Source organism: Carcharhinus amblyrhynchos, chromosome 2 (assembly GCF_965287045.1).
Source record: "Carcharhinus amblyrhynchos chromosome 2, sCarAmb.v2.hapA, whole genome shotgun sequence".
Lineage (NCBI taxonomy): Eukaryota > Metazoa > Chordata > Chondrichthyes > Carcharhiniformes > Carcharhinidae > Carcharhinus > Carcharhinus amblyrhynchos.
Genome location: NC_137325.1, coordinates 84,920,142 through 84,941,112, shown reverse-complemented (window position 1 = coordinate 84,941,112; position 20,971 = coordinate 84,920,142). Strand labels below are relative to the sequence as shown.

Genomic DNA, 20,971 nt, shown 5'->3' with positions numbered 1-20,971 from the left:
GGGAGTTCTTGGAGACAACACGTCTCCCAAAAGTCCACATCTGCATCAAGTGTTTGGAGCTGTGTCTTGAGGATGTATTTTTAGTCAGGGAGAACAAGGCAATAATGGATAGGAACCACAGTCAAGTGGAGATCCCAGAGCCGGCGGGGGACAACGGGTAGGTTACCATTAGGAAGGGGAAAAAGAAGAGGAGTCATGATCCAAAGACTACTCCAGCGGTAGTTCCCCCAAAATATCAAGGGCAAGGTGACAACTGGGGTAAAAAAGGCAAGAGAGGAGGACCAGAATGCCTCAGAGGGAAGGAAGGGGGCTAGAAGTGAGATAGTGGTGGGGAATGGGAGGGTAAAGGAATAGATAGGCAGTTCTGTAGACAAAAGCAGGACTCCAGGATGGTAGTCTGCCTCCCTAGAGCAGGGGTACAGGATGTTTCGGAGAGGGTAGAGGGAATTTTGAAGGGTGAAGGGACCCAGGCTGATGTAATTGTACATATAGGAGAGAAGGATGTAGGAAGGAAGAGCAGGAGGGATATACGTGGGCAGTTCAGGGAGTTGGGGGCCAGGCTGAAGAGCAGGGCCTCCAGGGTGGCAATCTCTGGGCTGCTGCCAGTGCCTAGTAACAGTGGGGCTAGGAATGAGATCCTACAGCTGAATGCGTGGCTGAAGGATTGGTGCAAGACATAGGGTTTTACATTTGTAGATCATTGGGAAGTATTTGTGAGGGAAGGGCACCTGTACAGGAGGGATGGGGAACATTTAAGTGGGAAGGGCACGAATATTTTAGCTGGGAGGTTAGCTGGAGTGTTTTGGCAGGGTTTAAACTAATATGGAGGCGGGGGGGTGGGGGGGGGGGGGGGGGGGGGGAGGTGATGGGGATGAGACCAATAGCTCAGTAGGCACTGGGATTGGGAGACAGGGTAAGATTGGATGAGAGGAAAATTCCCTGGGAAAAAGGAGGATCCGATTGGGCCTGGAGGTCTGGAGTGCATCTGTTTAAATGCAAGGAGCGTGACAGGTAAAACGGATGAACTTAAGGCCTTAATGTTTGCTTGGAATTTAGATGTGGTGGCAGTGACAGAGACACGGTTAAAGGAAGGGCAGCAATGGCAGCTAAATATTCCTGGGTATAAGTGTTTTAGGTAACTACTCACCACAGCCACCAGCAGAGGAAGTTTAACCAGGATGCTGCCTGGTATGGAAGGACTGGGTTATGCGGAAAGATTGGGAAAATTGGGGCTGTTTTCCCTAGAAAGACGGAGACTGAGGGGAGATCTAATAGAGGTATAAAAGATTATGAAGGGTATAGAGAGAGTAAACTTTTTCCCTAGATTGGAATCACACATTATGAGGGGCCACGGGCTTAGGGTGAGGGGGGGCGAGGTATAATTCGGATGTTAGAGGGAGGTTTTTCACACAGAGGGTTGTGGGGGTATGGAATGCTCTGCCAAGCAAGGTGGTGGAGGCAGGCACGCTGGAGTTGTTTAAGAGATACTTAGATAGGCACATGAGCAGGATGGAGATGGAGGGATATAGGAGACTATTTTAAATAAGGATCAGGAACCTTAGGACGTCCCTGGGAATCAATTGATTCCTATGGACCTTCCATCATATTTTCTGGCTCACTTGTTTTACTTTTGAGCTTCTGGGGATTCCCTTGAATGTTTGCATAAGATGTGCATGTTATTGATGGTTTTTTCTTTTAATCCACAGGTGCTTTGGTCACCTTGTTGTCCAACAAAGGGCATACACGCGGTGGGTCGTGCGAGGGCTGCTCTTGGATGTTTCGAGAGTAGCTTAGTGCTTCACGTCGTTAGTGTACGCTTAAACTGGACCAGATGCTGGACAACACGACAGCTCAGTGACTATCACTGTTTGCTGTGCAGATGCATGGATTTGGGCCAGTGTCTGTGGGAGCTTGCGCATTCTCCCTGTGTTTGCATGGGTTTTCTCCAGGTGTTCTGGTTTCCTCCTACAACCCAAAGATGTGCTCTTAGGCTGATTGGTGGAACAAATTGTCCCTAAATTAGACTCCCCTCAATCTGGTTTCCAATGTGGAGTGCCATAAGTATAGACAAAGGTCATGGGTGGAGAGAGGACTCACAATGTTGAGATGGCAGCATGGGCTCATTGGGCCGAAGGGCCTGTTTCCCGTGCTGTGTTGTTCTTTGTTTTAGGATAAAGGGTAGCAGATTTGAGATGAGGAGCTAGTACTTCTTTCAAAAGGGTTGTGTAATCTGTGCAATTCACTACCCCAAAACGGATGTCAGGACATTGAGTAAATTTCAGGAGATGGACAAATTTTTAACTAGCAATGGGTTGAAGAGTAATGGAGAATGGGCAGGAAAGTGGAGTCGAGGCCAAAATGAGATCAGCCATGATCGTATTGAATTGCGTAGCAGGCTTGAGGTGCTGAACTGCCTACTCCTGCTCCTAATTCTTATAGTCTTATGAAAGATAATGCAAGCCTGTATGTGAGGGACTGCAATTGCTTTATTTCTATCACTGTGTGGAAATTTTCAATCTGGAGACTACATACTTCCACAGTGAAGTGAAAGTCATGTTTCATCAAGGGTGAGATTAAGTAAAAATATTTTAATTATGTGCAGAAAATAAATGGAGTATAACTAAAAAGTAATTATCCTATTTATGAAAGGACCAAAACAAAATTGGAGATAAAAATGTTCCATTCCTTTGTTTTCAACCCCCCCCTTGTTTATTGCATTTACTTCTCAAATAATGAAATGCTTTAGAGTACAAGTGAATATTCCTAAATGGTAATTTTGATAACCAAGTGTAGACTAGTGCAATCTCCAAGATAAGGATTTCCTGGTTGACTTTAAGATTCATTACAAAATCAAAGTTATGGGATTTTATAATTTAAAAATTTAGTATTACACTATTATTGATTCCACTACCTATAGTGGCCTTTAGCATATTTCATTAAACACCTAAGTATACAGTGCTCTTTACCATTCAAGGACTATTTATTGAAATAGTTCAAACTAAATTCAAATATTTTAATATTTTGTAAAATATTTATTTGTATTTCTGAATTGCGGGTACTGACAAGCTTACTATATTTTTCTATTTTCTTTTCAATATAGGTTGGAAAAAGAGGGGATATTAAAGTATTAGCTATCCAACTTTCTCCATGCTACCTACTTGAGACATTCCAGTGCACAAAATGAAATACTTTATGCAAAACACAATAACCAAAAGGATTAATGATATAGAAAGCACAATGTTTAGGGTGTGATGAGGTGCTCTATAAATGGAAGTTCTTAACAGCCCAATGTCACGATTCACTGGTATGATCAATTATTTGTAAAATATTTGCGGCATGAAAAAGGCTTTTTGGCCCAAGAAGTGCCAAGTCTGTATTTAATCTGTTTTATTTGCAAGTATTCCACAGCTGATTACAATCACTACAACAGAACTGAGATAATCAGTTTAATTGTGCATCATCCGGCACTGTTCAGTTGTACTGACAAGTAAACCAAAAAATTGGATACTAATTGGGAAATCAAAGCTGAACGAAACTTGTTTAAGTTACAAAATTGTTCATGTGATTTTTAAATATAATCTCAACAATGCATTTAAAGTTCATAGACTTGGTTCACTCTGGATTTATGGCATCCTCCTGCTTAACACCGAAATTACAACCTCATAATTACTTCTATACTTCTTTTCATGCATTACTATGTTATGCATCAGATCATAGATTATCTCTACCAAGTGACCTAAAACTACAATCAGTCAGGATCCTAGGCTCAAAATTGAAAATCCTGAGAAGTTTAAACATTTTAACATTCAATGTAAACTGTATGGTACAGACTAAACATCTTGGAGCTGAGTTATGGTTTGAGGAATTAGAATTCAGACATTTGAAAACTGATGTTTTAGATTTCGATTAGAGGTCTAACTTAAGTAAGTTACAAATATCTAACTTGCCTGTTACTTTATCTTAATAATTGAAATTCTGGACTGTTTCTTACCTGTCCGGGAGCTACATCAGTGGGATCTGGGCCATGGTGGAATTCCCTGTGTAATTTTCCAGAGTGTAGATCCAGTACAAACTGTTTCAGTGCACCTGGAGTACTGAAATTAAAATAAAACACTCGACTATCTGGGAAAACTAGAGAGCATGAAACAAGAAATAAAAACAAGCCATTTAAAAAGTCAATCCCAATTGATTCTTCTTTTGGTTAGTCAGAAGCTTTTTAATTAAAAGGAGGCAAGAGATGAAGTGTCGGTTTGTACCGTGTTGAATCCTGGGATTCTTCCATCCCCGAGGGCATTACAGCAATGACAGCTTATTGCTGCCCCTCAATAACTCCCACAGCACACAACCCCTACAACAGCTTCTCTGAATAGCAGCCAAAAACCAACAGCAGGTGTCAAACATAGAGTTTACAAATACAAGCGCCTTTCAGGTAGTTGGTATTGACAGATGGCTTTCAAAAGGTCCTCTAGAGCAAAGTAATTGCATACAATCCAGAAAAAAAATGCTGAGAGAAGATCAATTTAAATTTCATCTTAGATCATCTGTTGTCACCTATTGCAAAGTGCTAAAATGCAGCAATCAATTTTATCTATAACATGTCAAATTGGCTGCAGTTGCAGGGATTGCTGTTAGTTAGTCTCAATGGCTTTGAAGAATATATTTCATCTTGTAGACTCTACCCCCTAATAAGCCACATAATTTATAAATGACCTGAACGACAAATCAAGTTATAAAAGGTACTTTTTAAATTAAGCATTTAAGCATCTTGCTGTAGTCATTTCTTTAGAGCTTAGGCTCAACACTACCTAAAAGGCTATGGCATGATGGAATATTGTTCTGTCAATGCACACTAAAAATCAATACTTTTAATAGCTGTTCTAACGCACAGTTCAGTACAGGAATTGCTAATAGCACAAATATTCAGTAGTCTGCCAAAGCATCCCATGCATTAAAAATTAAGGAGTTCATTCTACAATGTTAATAATCAAGTAATGTGAAGATGGACCTATAGATACATACAGTAAGTTTTATACTATCCATCATGACAAAAGGAAAATTTTAAAAAATACACTTTCCAGCGCAAATCAGTGGATGGAGATTGGGTGTAGATGGGTGTAGGAAACCCTCCCTCATCCAGACATTTCAAACTATTTGATGGACACCATATTCCAACTGAGATTATGTAATAGCAAGCAAGGGGGCTAAATCTGGAATCCACTTAGACCTTTATAGCTCAGAAAGGTATCAAACATTTATACTATTTTATCCAAGGCAGCACTGGGATACAACTTGATCAGACATGTCTGAAGATTTGGATAGAAGACATTAGTTGGCCAATAATTCATGAATATTTTGTTCTACTGCATAATTCAAAAGATAAATTCTACTTGAAATTGTATATCAAATGCAGTGTGTCAGTTAAAAAAGAATCAAACATTGGCTGCCACCCACAAGCTTTATTTCAAGCAATACACTTCACATGTGGGGAAATTCCACTTTACTTATAGATCTCTATAAAACATGTGACTGCAGACTGTGTTTTTCCTCTCTATGGTGAAACTTCAAGTCTGTAATAGATATATTTCACACCACAAAATATTCTTTATCTTTTTATATTTAAAAAGTGTTTGAAGATATTTTGGCAGAAACAGGAAGTTGAACAAATTTTGCAAATTTGCTGATCTTCAGTATAAAAAGGAATAGAATTTCCTTTGGGGTTCATCTGCCGAAGTTGGGGCAGTGAATTTTGGGAATCCTCACAGAAATTACTGATGAATATGTTTTACTGTGATTTCAAAATATAGATAGGCATACGCAGACAATACATGCACAAATACTCAAGATTTACATGACCCAGACCGCCAGTTCATTTGTCTTCAGTGCACACTATTACAGAAAGGAAGAAAATATATATATACTTACTCTAAGTCTTTAAAATCTGGGAAGACATACATATGCCTAAAACTGTCAATAGCGATAACTGGGCAGTCTGCTGGTGTCTTCTGTATATGCAGAAGAGGATGACGGAACTTGTCACAGTCGGCATGCAGAAAGTTTATTGTACCTAGACAATTTATTCATGGGTTAATAGTCACATAAATGCATGAGGTTTTTTGCAACAAACAGCCATCGCAATTTACATTGAGATGAGAAATTTCTCCTCTAATCCTATCCCAAGTAGAGCTAACTTTTCAAACATTTGCTATTACTGTAATCGCAGCTTTCAAAGTGGAAGCAGTTAGTCTGTGCTTCCTGGACCAATATACTATATAAATAGAGGTACTCTTCCAAGTAATTACTCAAATTTATAACTTCCAGATTCATAAAATGTTTCCTAAGAATTTTTGTTGCATTTAGTAAGCATTAGGTTCATTGATCCTGCAACTGATGATACATCTCCACTTCCCAAAACTACCTCTGTTAGCATGTCCTCTAGTATGCCATCCTTAAATATCTGCTGGGCTTCACTTGCTACACCCACCTCCGAATCAGGGCAACAGTTCACCAGTGCTCCATGCTGAGTCCACTCTTTCAACATCATCATTATCCCACCTTGGGACTTCTATCTCTATCTCATCTTCCTACTTCGTTAAGGGGAAGTCATGTCTGACAAATTTATTGGAGTTCTGAGGATGTGTCTAGCGCGGTGGATAAAGGAGAGCCGGCGGATGTGGTCTTTCTTGATTTTCAGAAGGCGTTCGACAAGGTACCTCACAAGAGGTTATTGCAGAAGGTCAGGGGACATGGAGTTGGGGGTAGGGTGTTAGCATGGATAAAGGACTGGTTGTCAAATAGGAGGCAGAGAGTGGGGGTCAATGGGTGCTATTCGGATTGGCGGATGGTGACTAGTGGAGTGCCCCAGGGGTCGGTGCTGGGGCCTCAGCTATTTACCATTTATATAGATGATCTGGAGGGGGGAACCGAGTGTATGGTGTTGAAATTTGCTGATGACACCAAGATTGGTGGAACGGCAAATTGCGCGGAGGGTGTGGAGAGTCTACAGAAGGATCTAAATAGGCTGGGCAAATGGGCCAGGAACTGGCAAATGGAATTTAATGTTGGCAAGTGCGAGGTGGTCCACTTTGGTAGGAATAATGGTAGGAAGGATTGTTACTTACGTGGCGAAAAACTGCAGCAGGCGACGGTGCAGAGGGACCTCGGGGTCCTTGTGCATGAGTCGCAAAAACCCAGGCTGCAAGTGCAGCAGGTGGTCAGGAAGGCTAATGGGATGCTGGCCTTCATAGCGAGGGGGATTGAATATAAAAGTAGGGAGGTCTTGCTGCAGCTGTATAGGGCATTGGTGAGGCCGCAGCTGGAGTACTATGTGCAGTTTTGGGCGCTGTACTTACGCAAGGATATTTTGGCCTTGGAGGGAGTGCAGAGGAGGTTTACTAGGCTGATGCCGGAGTTGAAGGGGTTGAGCTATGAGGAGAGGCTGAATAAACTAGGCTTGTACTCGTTAGAGTTTAGAAGAATGAGGGGAGATCTCATTGAGACATATAAGATGATGAATGGGATGGATAGGATAGAGGTGGAGAGATTCTTCCCGCTCAGAAAGGACAGTAGGACTAGGGGGCACAGCCTCAAGATAAAGGGGGGGCGGTTTAGAACGGAGTTGAGGAAGAACTTCTTCACTCAAAGGGTGGTGAATCTCTGGAATTCTCTGCCCGTTGAAGTGGTGGAGGCTGCCTCGCTAAATATTTTTAAGACGCGGGTTGATGGGTTTTTGATAGGAAAGGGGATTAAGGGTTATGGGGAGAGGGCGGGAATGTGGAACTGAGCCACGACAGATCAGCCATGATCTTATTGAATGGCGGGGCAGGCTCGAAGGCCTACTCCTGCTCCTATTTCTTATGTTCTTATGTTCCACCTAATTTAAAGATTTGTCATATTTAACTTTTATGCCAATAGATTTCCAAGTTCCTTCATATGCACATTTTGGCACCATGCTATTTCTAATTTTTAACAAACTTACTTTTCTCTTTCCCCCTTTTAGACCCCAATTTGATTTGATTTTTGTCACATGTATTAGTATACAGTGAAAACTACTGTTTCTTGCATGCTATACAACCAAAGCATACTGTTCATAGAGAAAGAAACAAGAGTGTGCAGAATGTAATATGACAGTCATAGCTAGAGTGTAGAGAAAGATCAATTAATGCAAGGTAGGCCCATTCAAAAGTCTGATGGCAGCAGAGAAGAAGCTGTTCTTGAATCGGTTGGTACATGACCTCAGACTATCGACTCTCTTCTATCATATGCATTGTTTCAGTTCTCTCATGTACAATGCCTTCCCTATCTTAACCATTCTTCCTTCACCTTTCTATTCTCTTACCACCATCCCTACTTGATTCTTTTTGATCAGCCTATAGCCTCCCGATGTGTTTATGATATTCTTTGATGGGCTCATTCACCATTCAACAATGACTCAACTGTCCATCCTACATTCTCTGTCCCATCCAACTCACCTTTCCCAGTGTTGATCCTGTGGACTCTACCAATGGATCTGCTCTCATTGCCCTCCTCCGCATCTTAACAAAAAGATGGCTGAGGGATGTTGACCACCTAACTGAAGCTTCCCTACCTAGCTACATCTTCTATCACTTGGAGGAAGTCCACCTGTCAAGACTGTTGTAGTTATGTGGTGTTTATCACTAAGTCACACCTTAGCCTGACCCTCTAGTCCTCTGATATGGTTTCCTCTTTAGAGCATCAAAATAACTTCTCTAAAACATTTTCTCATTGATCTTTACTGTTTTTGTCAGCCTTTGTCCAAGTCACTTACAACTGTTTTTCAAATTTTCAACTGTCTAGGCTTTGGTCTGCCATTCGCCACAGTATTTCTGCAGCTTCTGATTTGTTCAACTGCACCATCATCTTCATCTCTGATGCCAGAGTCCCACAAAAAACATTTTTCTCTCTCTCCAAGCCTAGTTGTTCCCACTGGTACGGCCCTCATGTCTGACCCCTCAAGTTCAAAGGACACAGACTTGAAAGGAAATGGCAAACAATTGGTTTAGCCATTTACTGCCAGATCTAGGTGGAGCACTTAAAGCACTACTGGATCCTCTCATCTGCCAAACTGCTCACCATTGCAAGATAATCAAGGATTGCAAAGATAACCGTTGGCTCCTCCTCTCTACTGTGGTCAAGAGTCATATGGCATAGAAAAGCCTCTCCAGTCCATCGAGTCTGCACCAACAATAACCACCGCTAAAGGTGTGCTAAACCCATTTTCCAGCACTTGTTCCATTTCCATGAATGTTATGATATTTCAAGTGTTCATCCAAATATTTTTTAAAGCTCAAGGTTTCCAGCCTCTAATAAATTTGAGATAATACATTCCAGATTCCCTCCGAGCAAAATTCCCCTCTGAATTTCTGCCCCTTATCCTAAAACTATGCCCCCTTGTGACTGACCTCTCAACTAAAAAGGGAATCGTTGTCCATACCCCTCAACATCATTTTAAAACTTTATCCTCAATAAAAAGTGCAAAGAACTCAGCCGACTTTGACGTCAGCACAGTGGTTAGCACTGCTGCCTCAGTGCCAGGGACCCGGGTTCAATTCCAGCCTTGGGTCACTGTCTGGAGTTTGCACATTCTTCTCGTGTGTCTGCATAGGTTTCCTCCGGGTGCTCCAGTTTCCTTCCACAGTCCAAAGATGTGCGTGTTAGGTTGATTGGCCATGATAAATCGACCATAGCGTCAGGGCGATTAGCATGGTATATGCATGGGGTTGCGGGAATAAAGCCTGGGTGGGATTGTAGTTGGTACAGACTTGGTGGGCCAAAAGGCCTTCTTCTGTACTACAGTGCTTCTATAATTCTATTCTAAGATTGAGACCATCTAATCATCTGCCTCTGCTGCCTCCTTCGCACTAGCCCACTGGGCCAAGCTTTCTCTAAAGCTTCCTCTTTCTTAGACCTGAACTCACTCTTTTCTCTAGTTTTTCTCCCTCATGCCCTCCCCGAGCTCAATAGAGCCACAAGATCTACTTCCTGCTCTCTTGACCCTATTCCCACTAAATTTGCCTTCTTGGAACCAATGTTGGCTGATATTAGATAATTCTCTCCCGGCTTTAAATCTGCTGTAATCATGCACCTCTTCTTAAAAAAAAAAAGCTTGCCACTTCCAATCCTTGCAAAGAAGTGCCCCATCTACAATGTTCCTTTCCTCTCCAAAGTCCTCAGAACATACAATTCACCTCCCAAATTCATGGACATCTTTCCCAGAATTCCACATTAGAATCCCTCCAATTGGGTTTGACATATTACCACAACACCTCTCATAACTAGAGCATCACTTGCATGGTTTTCTCTTCCCACCCCCAAATGTCAAATTAATTTGGCATGTACTACTGGATAAGCAGAAATTCCCTCCCATTTAAATATTGGAAGACTAAAGCCTTGGTATTCAGTCCCCATTCCGAATTCTGTTCCGTAGTTACCAAATCCATCCCTTTCCTTAGTAATGTCTAAGACTAAATCTGACTTTTGCCATCTTGGTGTTATATCTGACTCAGAGGAGCTTCTAACCACACATTTACAGTGTCACTTTGACTTCCAACTCTGTAACATTGCCCGTCTCAGCTCATTTGTGCTGAAATCCTCATTCATACCTCATTACCTATTCCAATGCACTCTTGGCTGGTTTCTCATTCTACCTTAAGAACATAAGAAATAGGAGCAGGAGTAGGCCATCCAGCCCTTCGAGCCTGCCCCGCCATTCAATAAGATCATGGCTGATCTGTCGTGGCTCAGTTCCACTTTCCCGCCCTCTCCCCATAACCCTTAATCCCCTCTCTTATCAAAAACCCATCAACCCGCGTCTTAAAAATATTTAGTGAGGCAGCCTCCACCACTTCAACGGGCAGAGAATTCCAGAGATTCACCACCCTTTGAGTGAAGAAGTTCCTCCTCAACTCCGTTCTAAACCGCCCCCCTTTTATCTTGAGGCTGTGCCCCCTAGTCCTACTGTCTTTTTTGAGCGGGAAGAGTCTTTCCACCTCTATCCTATCCATCCCATTCATCATCTTATATGTCTCAATGAGATCTCCCCTCATTCTTCTAAACTCTAACGAGTACAAGCCCAGTTTATTCAGCCTCTCCTCATAGTTCAACCCCCTCAACTCCGGTATCAGCCTAGTAAACCTCCTCTGCACTACCTTCTGCAAACCGGAGGTCATCCAAAATGTTGTCGCCTGTGTCTTTGCTTGAACTAAGTCACCTGTCACCACTGTTTTCTGATCTACAAGTGGCACCCCATGAAACACCTTGATTTTAAAATTCTCATTCTTGTTTTCAAATCCTTCTGTTGCCTAGTTCTTCCCTATTTCTGTAATCTCCTCCAGCCGCAGAACCCTACAAGATATTTATGCTCAATTAATTTCTGCAACATTAGAGATCATTCCTTCAGTTGTTTAGCCCTTAAGCTCTAGATTCTCTCCCAAAACCTCTATCTTTACCTCTCTTTTTTATTAAAGATGCTGTGTCAAACTTCCCCCTTTGATTAGGCTTTTAGCTATCTGCCCTAATATGATCTATGTGGCTCAACATCTCATTTTGCTTTACAACAATCATGTCAAGCACCTTAGAACTGTGATTATGTTAAAGATGCTTTGCAAATAAATTGATGTTGAGAGTGTGTGCCAACAGGTAATTCACAAGTCAATTATTTGGGCTGTACACTGAATTGGTGTTATATTATATGGTCATGTTTAAAAAGTTAAATTGCGCCAAGCAGAGGAACTCTGACATATTGAAGTAGTTTTTTTAAATAAGTGATGAGTCTTATTACTTCACTATGCCACTAATACTGACTCAGGGCTATTAAACTGTTAGTTTGCATAAAGCTTGCTTTAATAAAATATATATATTTCACCTTACTAATGCTGCAATGATTTCTCCACAACTCTAGTTATTTTAGAGACAGGATAGTCATGAGCATTTATAATAGAGACATTTTTCAATCTCGAATAGTCTGCTCAAGGGATTAATAATTTCCCCATAAATATTTAAAATGGATATTCTTCAGATATTGTGGTTAATAGTCCATTGAACATTTTAAGGCTTAAACCTGTAACACTGAAAGTCTTCACTACTATTTACAGTAATTAAATGAATGAGTTTAAAATCAGCTTCTATGCCAAGTACACAAACATTAACATTTTACCAACACTAATGACTACAACAGCAAAAAAAATTGACTCAAACTGAAAACTAAATGCTGGGAGCTTACCCTGGTGTAGCAGTGTGTCTCATCTCTAAATACATTTATTTCACATATATGGCTTTGTGCAACCAAGAGAGTTAAAGTCATAATATCACAATTAGCTGGGACTTGCCTAACATCATTACAGCACACCACACCACCCACCCAATCAAGCAGAGCTATACATTGTTGTGGTTTCAAAAGCTAGCAAATCTTCACAATTTGAAAAGTGTTAACTTTACGGTTCATGAGTAACCCAAAAAACTGAACAATATTAGTTGTGAACAGTTATTTCATACAAATGTACTGTATATAAGGATATTGTAACTGTGTAACTAAAGATCAACGTAGGCAAGTATAGTAGATAAAATTGATAAAATCACACGTAAAAGGCATTGGATTCAAAATAATTTTGAGGAATATGGTGTTATCAATCTGCAGTTTTAAACTGTGTGGTTACTGAACATCTGGTATCAATTATAGTGGACAAAATTCTCAAGGCCACTAAATTTGGCTATAAAGATAGCTTAGCAGATCTCTGATGCATGAAAATCTTGTTGAATGTTGACAGGCTGGGGCATAAACTGTCATTGGCTCAATTTTCACTTGTAGACTTCAACCTGTTGAAAATAATGACCTTTAGAGTCAGTTTTCAATCCAAGGCCAATATTTTGGATTTAGCTGGCACTTTCTGTATGATAGGAATAGGGATGTGAAGAATATGGAGAAATAAAGCATTTAAAAACAGAATAGGCATATAAAAGGATACGTTTTCTTAGTAATTAATGTCATTACATAGGTTATTTGTTCACGAGCCACAACTCAGCAAAGCCATAAAATATATGTTTAATGATTTGCATATATGCCTTTAACATTGAAAAATAACCAGATTCACAGAGGTGCAAGCAAGTAAAATAGACAGAGCCAAAGAAAGACTTATTGAGGGTGATCAAAAGCTTGCTCAGAGCTGAGTCACAAAGATAAGATCTTTGTTATAGAGCGTTTATTATAAGCATCTTGCTATTTGAATGTATACACTGATGTCTTTAGCATATATGAGCATGTGTGAGTGACTTCATTGAAAGTACGGACTTTTGCTTGTTTAGTCTTACTGCGAGGGACCTCTGTAACTCCAGTTCAGAGTCCATGCTGTACTGTATTTCAATATTGCTATAAGTAAAGAAGGTTGAACATCAACACCTTTCTGGGGCCAAGTTACCACATCTTTTTGGCGATGAGGCAAGACAACAAAAAAAATAGAAAAATTTAAAGTTCAGCATGACGCTATAAAGGTTTGCGCAATGAGTAACTAGCTTGCAACCTGAGCGGCGGTCAAGGGCTCTGATCAGAAGGTTTGAGAGTTTAATTAACAACAAACAGGATAGCGGCACCACAAATCATGTTTGGGAGCTGTACGTTGTTGCAGTTTCAAAAGCTAGCATATCTTCACAATTTGAGAAGTGTTAACTTTACAGTTCATGAGTAACCCAAAAAATGAACAGTATTAGTTGTGAATAGTTAATTCATACAAATGTACTGTATATAAGCAAGGATATTGTAACTGCGTAACTAAAAATCAATGCAGGCAAGTATGGTAGATAAAATTGATAAAATCACACGTAAAAGGCATTGGATTCAAAATAATTTTGAGCAATATGGTGTTATAAACCTGCAGTTTTAAACTGTGTGGTTACTGAACATCTGGTATCAATTACCAGTGAGTTTGCGGAAGAAAATGAGGACAGGTTGGAACATTTTTTTAGCAAATGGAATTGCAGATGAGGCCAAAAATTGCTCAATTCTCCTGAGTGTGTTTGTAAGCTAGTGATAAATTTAGCAACGCTGCCAAAACCATGGATTTCAGTTGTGGATTTAGTCGCACTCATTCAGAATCATTACAATCCTAAGCACTCAATGATTGGTTCAGCATTTCAAGTTCCAGTCATTTTTGGAAGATGGAACAGTCTATAGCTAACTTTGTTGCTGAATTATGCCAGCTCTCTGAACATTGTGAGTTTGGATCATTATTGGAGGATATACTCCAGGACAGACTAGTCTGTGGCATTAACAAGGATAGCATTGTTTGTTGAGAGAAACCGTACTGATTTTGAAGGGGGCTCTAGAAACTTCTCAGGGTATGGAAATGGCTGCCACCAATGCAAAAGATATTCAAAAGGTCAATGGCAGCGCACAGGTGGGTGCAGTGCATCAAATAAAAAAAAGAGACTGCAAGCAAGAAAGTGAAAGCAATGTAATGTTTCAGGTGTGGATGGACACATTATAAAAATTGTCAATTTTTAGACACTTTGTCACCATCGCAATAAAAAGGGTCTTTTAGTTAAGAAATGCAAGGATGCTAAAAGCAAGACAAAGACTAAGCAGAGAAGTCAAATTTGAAAAAGTCTCAATCAGTTGTGCATCATCTGGAAAGTTCAGAGCAGGTAGCGGAGCATTCTTACAACAAGTTTAATGTGAGTGAGGGGTACATTACTCACTATGCTCCTCTGCAGCATAGGTAGGAGCCTACCTATGCTGCAGAGGAAGTTAATGGAAAACAAATCAAGATGGAAGCTTTTGCATCTGTAATTAGTGAGAAGAACTACAGGAAGCCTTGGGGATCCAAGCAAGTGCCAGCCCTTACTCAGGCAGGGATCCAACTTTGGACATACACAGTAGCAGCTATGCCACAGTGTTCACCTCTAACAACCAAGAAGAGCTTGGCTCCTGGTGGCAAAAGAGAAAAGGGCCTAGTCTAGTAGGCATGACTGGCTCAGTAACATTCTGTTGAACTGGGGTAAGATAAAGCACACACAAGTGACAGAGAAAGTCATTCAGAACTATCCTGAGGTCTTCAAAGATGAACTGGGTACATTATGTGGGACTAGAGTTAAGTTGTTCATAGATCCTGAAGCTACTTCTTGCTTTTTCAAGCCTTGGACAGTGCCCTATGCCACGAAAGGCAAAGTGGAAGAGGAGCTGGAGTGACTGCAGAGGCTTGGAATCATTGAGCCCATTCAGTTCTCATGTTGGGGAGCTCCAATTGTTCTTCTTATTAAAGTGATGGTACTGTGCACATTCACAGGAATTACTAACTCACCATTTCCATCCAAGTTGGATGCTAAGCAGCTGTCATGGGGGGGTGCGGGGGAAGATCTGTTTTCAATCCTTGCAGGAGGCAAGAAATTCTCAAAGCTTAGCATGGGCTATGCCTACCAGCAGCAGTTAGAGAAGGAATCAAAATAATATGCCCCAATCAACAGCCAGAGGGTTTGTTCAAATACAACTGCCTGGTTTTTGGGGTGTCCTCCAGTCTGGCAATTTTTCAGAGGACAATGGACAATCTACTACAACAGCACGGGATTCCTCAGATAGCAGTTTACTTGGACAATATCTTAATCACAGGGAAAACTGAGGAGGAGCACCTCAGCAGCCTGGATCAACCATTAAAGAGATTTTCAGAGACAGGACTGTGCCTGAAGTATGGCAAGTGCATCTTCCAGGCACAGAGTATATTTGGGTCACAAAATCACAGTGCAGCATCTATCCCCAGTGGAAGGCTAAGTCAGAGCTATCAAGGAAACTCCAAACGGCAGAGTGTGTCCAAGCTCAGGTCATTTCTGGGCATGTTAAATTACTACAGGTAGTGGCACCAGCCCTGTTGAAACATCTGGCAGACACTATCCTACTAGTTTACAAAAGAACAAATTGGAATTGGGGCCAGCACCAGAGAAAGCTTTCAAGAGTGTGAAAGTGCTGCTACAGTCAGCTAATCTGCTGGTTCGCTTTGAGCGAGACAGATAATTCATTCTCTCATACAATGCTTTGCTCTATGGTGTTGGAGCAGTACTCTGCCATCTGATGGAGGGCAGGTCAGAAAAACCCATTAGTTTTGCATCATGTAAGCTGACAACAGCTGAGATAGGATATTTGCACTTGGGCAAGGAAGGTCTAGCTATAGTCTTTGCTCTGACATTGTTTCTTTAGTACCTTTCTGGTCACTCATTCACAATGTGTATCGACCATAAGCCATTGAGTCCTTCGAGTGAATCCAAATGCACTCCTCCCATGACCTCAGTGAGAATACAGTGCTGGGTTCACACTGTCAGCTTACCAGGACATCATGTACAGGGCAAGGGAGGATAAAGTAAACACGATGCATTGAGTCGTCTTCCTTTACCAGACTTGCCAACCACAACATTATTTCCTCCAGAGAGGATTTTCTTCCTTGCGAGATTTTCACATTTCCAGTGAATGTTAAACACTTAAGCAGTGGATGGACCGAGACCATGTTTTATCTCGGGTGAAGAGATTCCTTATATAGGGACAGCCTATGATTATAGGGGATGATGAACTGAAACCATGTGCAAAGCGAAAAGATGAGTTGAATGTGCAGGATGGTTATATGGAGGTCCAGAGTGGTTGTCTCACCCTCTGGTCACTTACAGGTCTTGGATGAAGTTCATGAGACTCACCCAGATGCCTCCCGAATGAAAAGTTCAGCCAGGTTGTATATTTGGTGGCTTAATATGGATCAGGACTTGGAGAACAAAGTGAAATTCTTTTCTGCATGTCAAATCAACCAGAAGATGGCACCACTACATCTGTGGGAGTGATCTGATCATAAATTTCATATGGATTTGCAGGGTCTTTTATGGGTCATATGTTTCTAGCCACCGTGGATATGTATTCTAAGTGATTAGAAGCCATGAGCAACATCACAGCTCCATTATAGGGAAGCTACACCAGGTTTTTGCAACTCATGATTTACCAAAATCGCTTGTTTATGGTAACGGTACAATGTTTACGAGTGATCTGTTCCAAGAGTTTATGCAAAGGAATAGAACGCATCATGTAGCTTCTGCTTTTTTCATCCAGCTTCAAATGGTTTAGCAGAGTGAGTTGTTCAGACATTGAAAGGATTGAGGAGAATGACAGGTAATACTCTGGGGACCAAGGTCTCATGGTTCTTGTTCCAGTATCGTATCACATCACAAACAACAGGATTGTCACCAGCTGAATTACTGATGGGTAGGAAGTCAAAGACTCACTTGGATCTGTACCTCCAGATGTCAAAGCAAAAGTCAGAAGGAGACAGGAAAAGTAGGAGGAGAGACATGACTACCATACTAAGGAGAGACATGTCAGCCTGAATGATTGTGTCTATGTAAGGAATTTTGGCAGTAACCAACATTGGCTGCATGGAGTTATTCTCAACCAAAGTGATCCAGTTTCTTTGGTAATGAAACTGAACAATGGAAGAGTTGTTTTCAGAAACCATGATCATATTCATGTGCACCATCACTTGGAGACAGCACAAGTTTCAAACAACATGGTAGGACAAATTGCTGCTGTGGACATTTGACAGGAAGTGGTTCCTGATGTACAAGGATAGCTAGTGGATTCTACTCCAAGAGAGGATAAGGGACATTCATGCACAGATACTGAACTAGTCTTGTGCCCACAAGTCCAGCTTCATTGAAAGCCTGAGCAGTGCAGGTCACAGCATAGTTGCAAAGTTCCCGAAAGACTGATGTTTAGTTGAGACACAAGTTTCATTATGTTTCTTTACTTAAAGGGGATTGAAATTAAGGGGGTGGGGGGAAGCAGTGTTATGGAATGTATATGTACTGATGTTTTTAGAGGGCATGAACTGTCATGGAATTCCCTCAAAAGAAAACTGAATTTTACAACTCCTTCGACTACCTTTTGTGACCAAGTTACCACAAACTTAAAGAAATAAATGTGGGGTTTTAAAGAGAGGGAATTCCTAGAGTGTAAAGTTAAGAAAGCTTAAGTTGGAGTTTGCACAAAAGGCAGGAACCAGAGTTGGAAGCCAGAGCAAGATTAGAGACGTGAGGAAAAGCCAAGGAGGCATTTAAATGCAAGGACAGGAAGGGCAGAGCGTGATCTATAATTTGAGGATGTGGCACTTTTTAATTTCTTTATTGCACAGCCATGGAATAAAGCCTGTGTAGTATATTGTTCACGCTGCTGTGTGGTCACACACCTGCGCTGCTCTGCAAGAACGTGGGTATTGGGTGAATTGGACTTTATGCAGGACAGTATATGACTCAAGAGATTTAGAATGTGCTGAATTTAGTGAGCGGAAGATGGGAGGCCGACCATGAGAGCGTTGAACAATCAGTTAAGTCTAGACGTGAAGGAATCACTAAAGGTTTTCACCAGCAGATGGACTGAGGCAGATTTGGAAGCGGACAACATTATACAGAAATGAAAGTATTTGTTTTCTGTGATGTACTGTACACTGGAGTTGGAAACTCATCTCGAATTGGATAAGATGCCAAGGTTGAAAATTATGATTCAGAACGAGACAATCCAATTGCTGGGATGAGGACAGATGTGGAATTTTTATGAGAGCCAAAGGCAATAGTTACAGTCTTCTCAATGGAAGCAAATATGACTATTGATTGGAAATTACATAAACAACCTGATGTCACTGGAGCACTTGAGGAAGCAGTGGAGAGATAGAGTTAGGTTTTATCATAGTATGCATGGAAGTTGACCTGACATCGCTGCTTTCTTTTGCTAAAGAACAGCAAACAAATGAAGAGGAGAGCGCCAAAAAGAGAATTTTAGGTGGTACCAGAGATAATTGTGAGGTTGGGAGGAGAAGTCATTACTGGACATGCTCTGGCTATGATTTAATAGATGCTTCTTCACTGCTTCTGCTCCATTATCCGGAACTGCACTTATCCATTTCCATTCCAATCTATACAGTCACAGACAGATAATCATCTACAGTGGTTTCTCATGCAATTTGTATGGAAAACACATCAGTCTCCATATTCACACTGAAGACCTAACCATCACTTTGCTTGACCGATCCATTCCTTCGGATTTATGATGCTGCTTGTCTAGAATTTCCTCGAACTAAATATTGAGAACACTGAGACCACTCTGTCCCCTCATTATACCTCTGCTTGGAAAACCCATATAGACCTCTATAAAGGTCAACCCCAAGTGTCCTGGGAAAAAAGTCCCAGTCTATCCAGCCTCTCCTTAGAGCTCAAACCATCAAATCCTGGTGGCATCCTAGCAAATCTTTTCTGCCCTCTTTCTTGGGTTGAACCAGACTATTGTAACCTTGGCATCTTATCTGACCCCATATCCTCTCCTATCAGCAGGGCTTACAATTCCATAATATCCCTCTCCACCCAGTCTTAATTTATCTGCTGCTGAAATCCTCATCCATGCTTTTGTTACCCCCTTAAATCAACAATTCTAATGCTCCCTTGGCCAGCCTCCCAGAAATATATGCTCACCCAAAACTCTGCTGCCTGGGACTAACTCGCAGCAAGTCCCATTCACCTAGTAACCCTTGTCCTCCCTAACCTACATTGGCTTCTGGTCCTTGCTTTTAAAATGAGCTTGTTTGTGCGCAAATCCCTTATCCTTCCCCATCTCTGTGACCTTCTCCAAACCTAGATTCCTCCATTCCTCCAATTCTGGTCTTACACACAATTCTGATTTTCTCTATCATTAGCGGATATGCCTTCTACTGCCAAGGCCCTAAAGCTCTGGAATTCCCCCCCAAGCCTCTCTTTTGCTTCTTAAAACTTATCTTTTTGACCAAGCTGTCATCTGTCCCAATATGTTTACATAATTTGATACTGAGCTCGGTTTGATAAGCATTTCTGTGAAGAGCCTCGAGATATTGTTATTTTAAGGGTGGAATTAAGAGTGAGTCATCTTATTAAACTGTACAACGGAGGAAAGGCATTGGAAAAGGTTATAGAGTCAGAGGTTTACAGCATGGAAACAAACTAGTCCACGCCACCCGGATTTTACCTTTAAGCCAGTTCCAACTGCCCGAGTTTGGCCCATATCCTTCTGTACCAATCTTACTCATGTAACTGTCCAAATTCTTTTTAAAAGACAAAATTGTACCTGCCTCTACTACTACCTCTAGCAACTCGTTCCAGACATTCACCACCCTGTGTGTGAAACAATTGCTCCTCTGGACTCTTTTGTATCTCTCCCCTCTCATCTTAAACCTATGTTCTCTAGTTTTAGACTCCCCTACCTTTAGGAAAAGATGTTAACTGTCTACCCCATGTATGCCTTCATTTCTTTTTATATTTACCTCTATAAGGTCACCCCCAAGTCTCCTGGGAAAAAAGTCCCCGTCTATCCTGCCTCTCCTTAGAGCTCAAACCATCAAATCCTGGTGGCATCCTAGCAAATCTTTTCTGCCCTCTTTCTAGTTTAATATCTTTTCCATAATATCTGTGTAATATCCTTTCTATATAACTATTCACAGTGTTCCAAGTGTGGCCTTACCAATGTCTTTTACAACTTCAACAAGACATCCCAACTCTTGTATTCAATATTCTGACCAATGAAACCAAGCATGCCAAATGCCTTCTTCACCACCCTGTCCACCGTGACTCAATTTTCAAGGAGCTATCAACCTATACCTTGAGATCTCTGTTCTATAACTCTCCCCAACACCCTATCATTAACTGAGTAAATCTTCCCTGGTTCATTCTATCAAAATGCACTTATCTGAATTAAACTCCATCTGCCATTCATCAGCCTGCGGCCCAACTGATCAAGACCACTTGCAATCCAAGATAACCTTCTTCACTGTCTACTATGACACTATCTTGATATCATCTGCAAACTTATTAACCATGCTTCCTAAATTCTCATCCAAATCATTAATATAAATGACAAATAACATTGAACCCAGCACCGATCCCGGAGACACACCGCTGGTGACAGGCCTCCAGTTTGAAA

General features: G+C 41.2%; 1 protein-coding gene across 2 annotated transcripts in view; it reads right to left on the bottom strand.

Moving 5' to 3' along the window:
- erp44 (endoplasmic reticulum protein 44) overlaps positions 1-20,971 on the bottom strand; it is a 100,654-nt gene that overhangs the window by 1,020 nt on the left and 78,663 nt on the right. For both annotated transcript variants that reach the window (XM_080208467.1, XM_080208475.1), the window contains 2 exons: positions 5,923-6,064; positions 3,992-4,094 (listed from right to left, as the gene is read on the bottom strand). In XM_080208467.1, the coding sequence (XP_080064593.1) occupies positions 3,992-4,094; positions 5,923-6,064 (245 nt within the window). The remainder of the gene's footprint in view (positions 1-3,991; positions 4,095-5,922; positions 6,065-20,971) is intronic.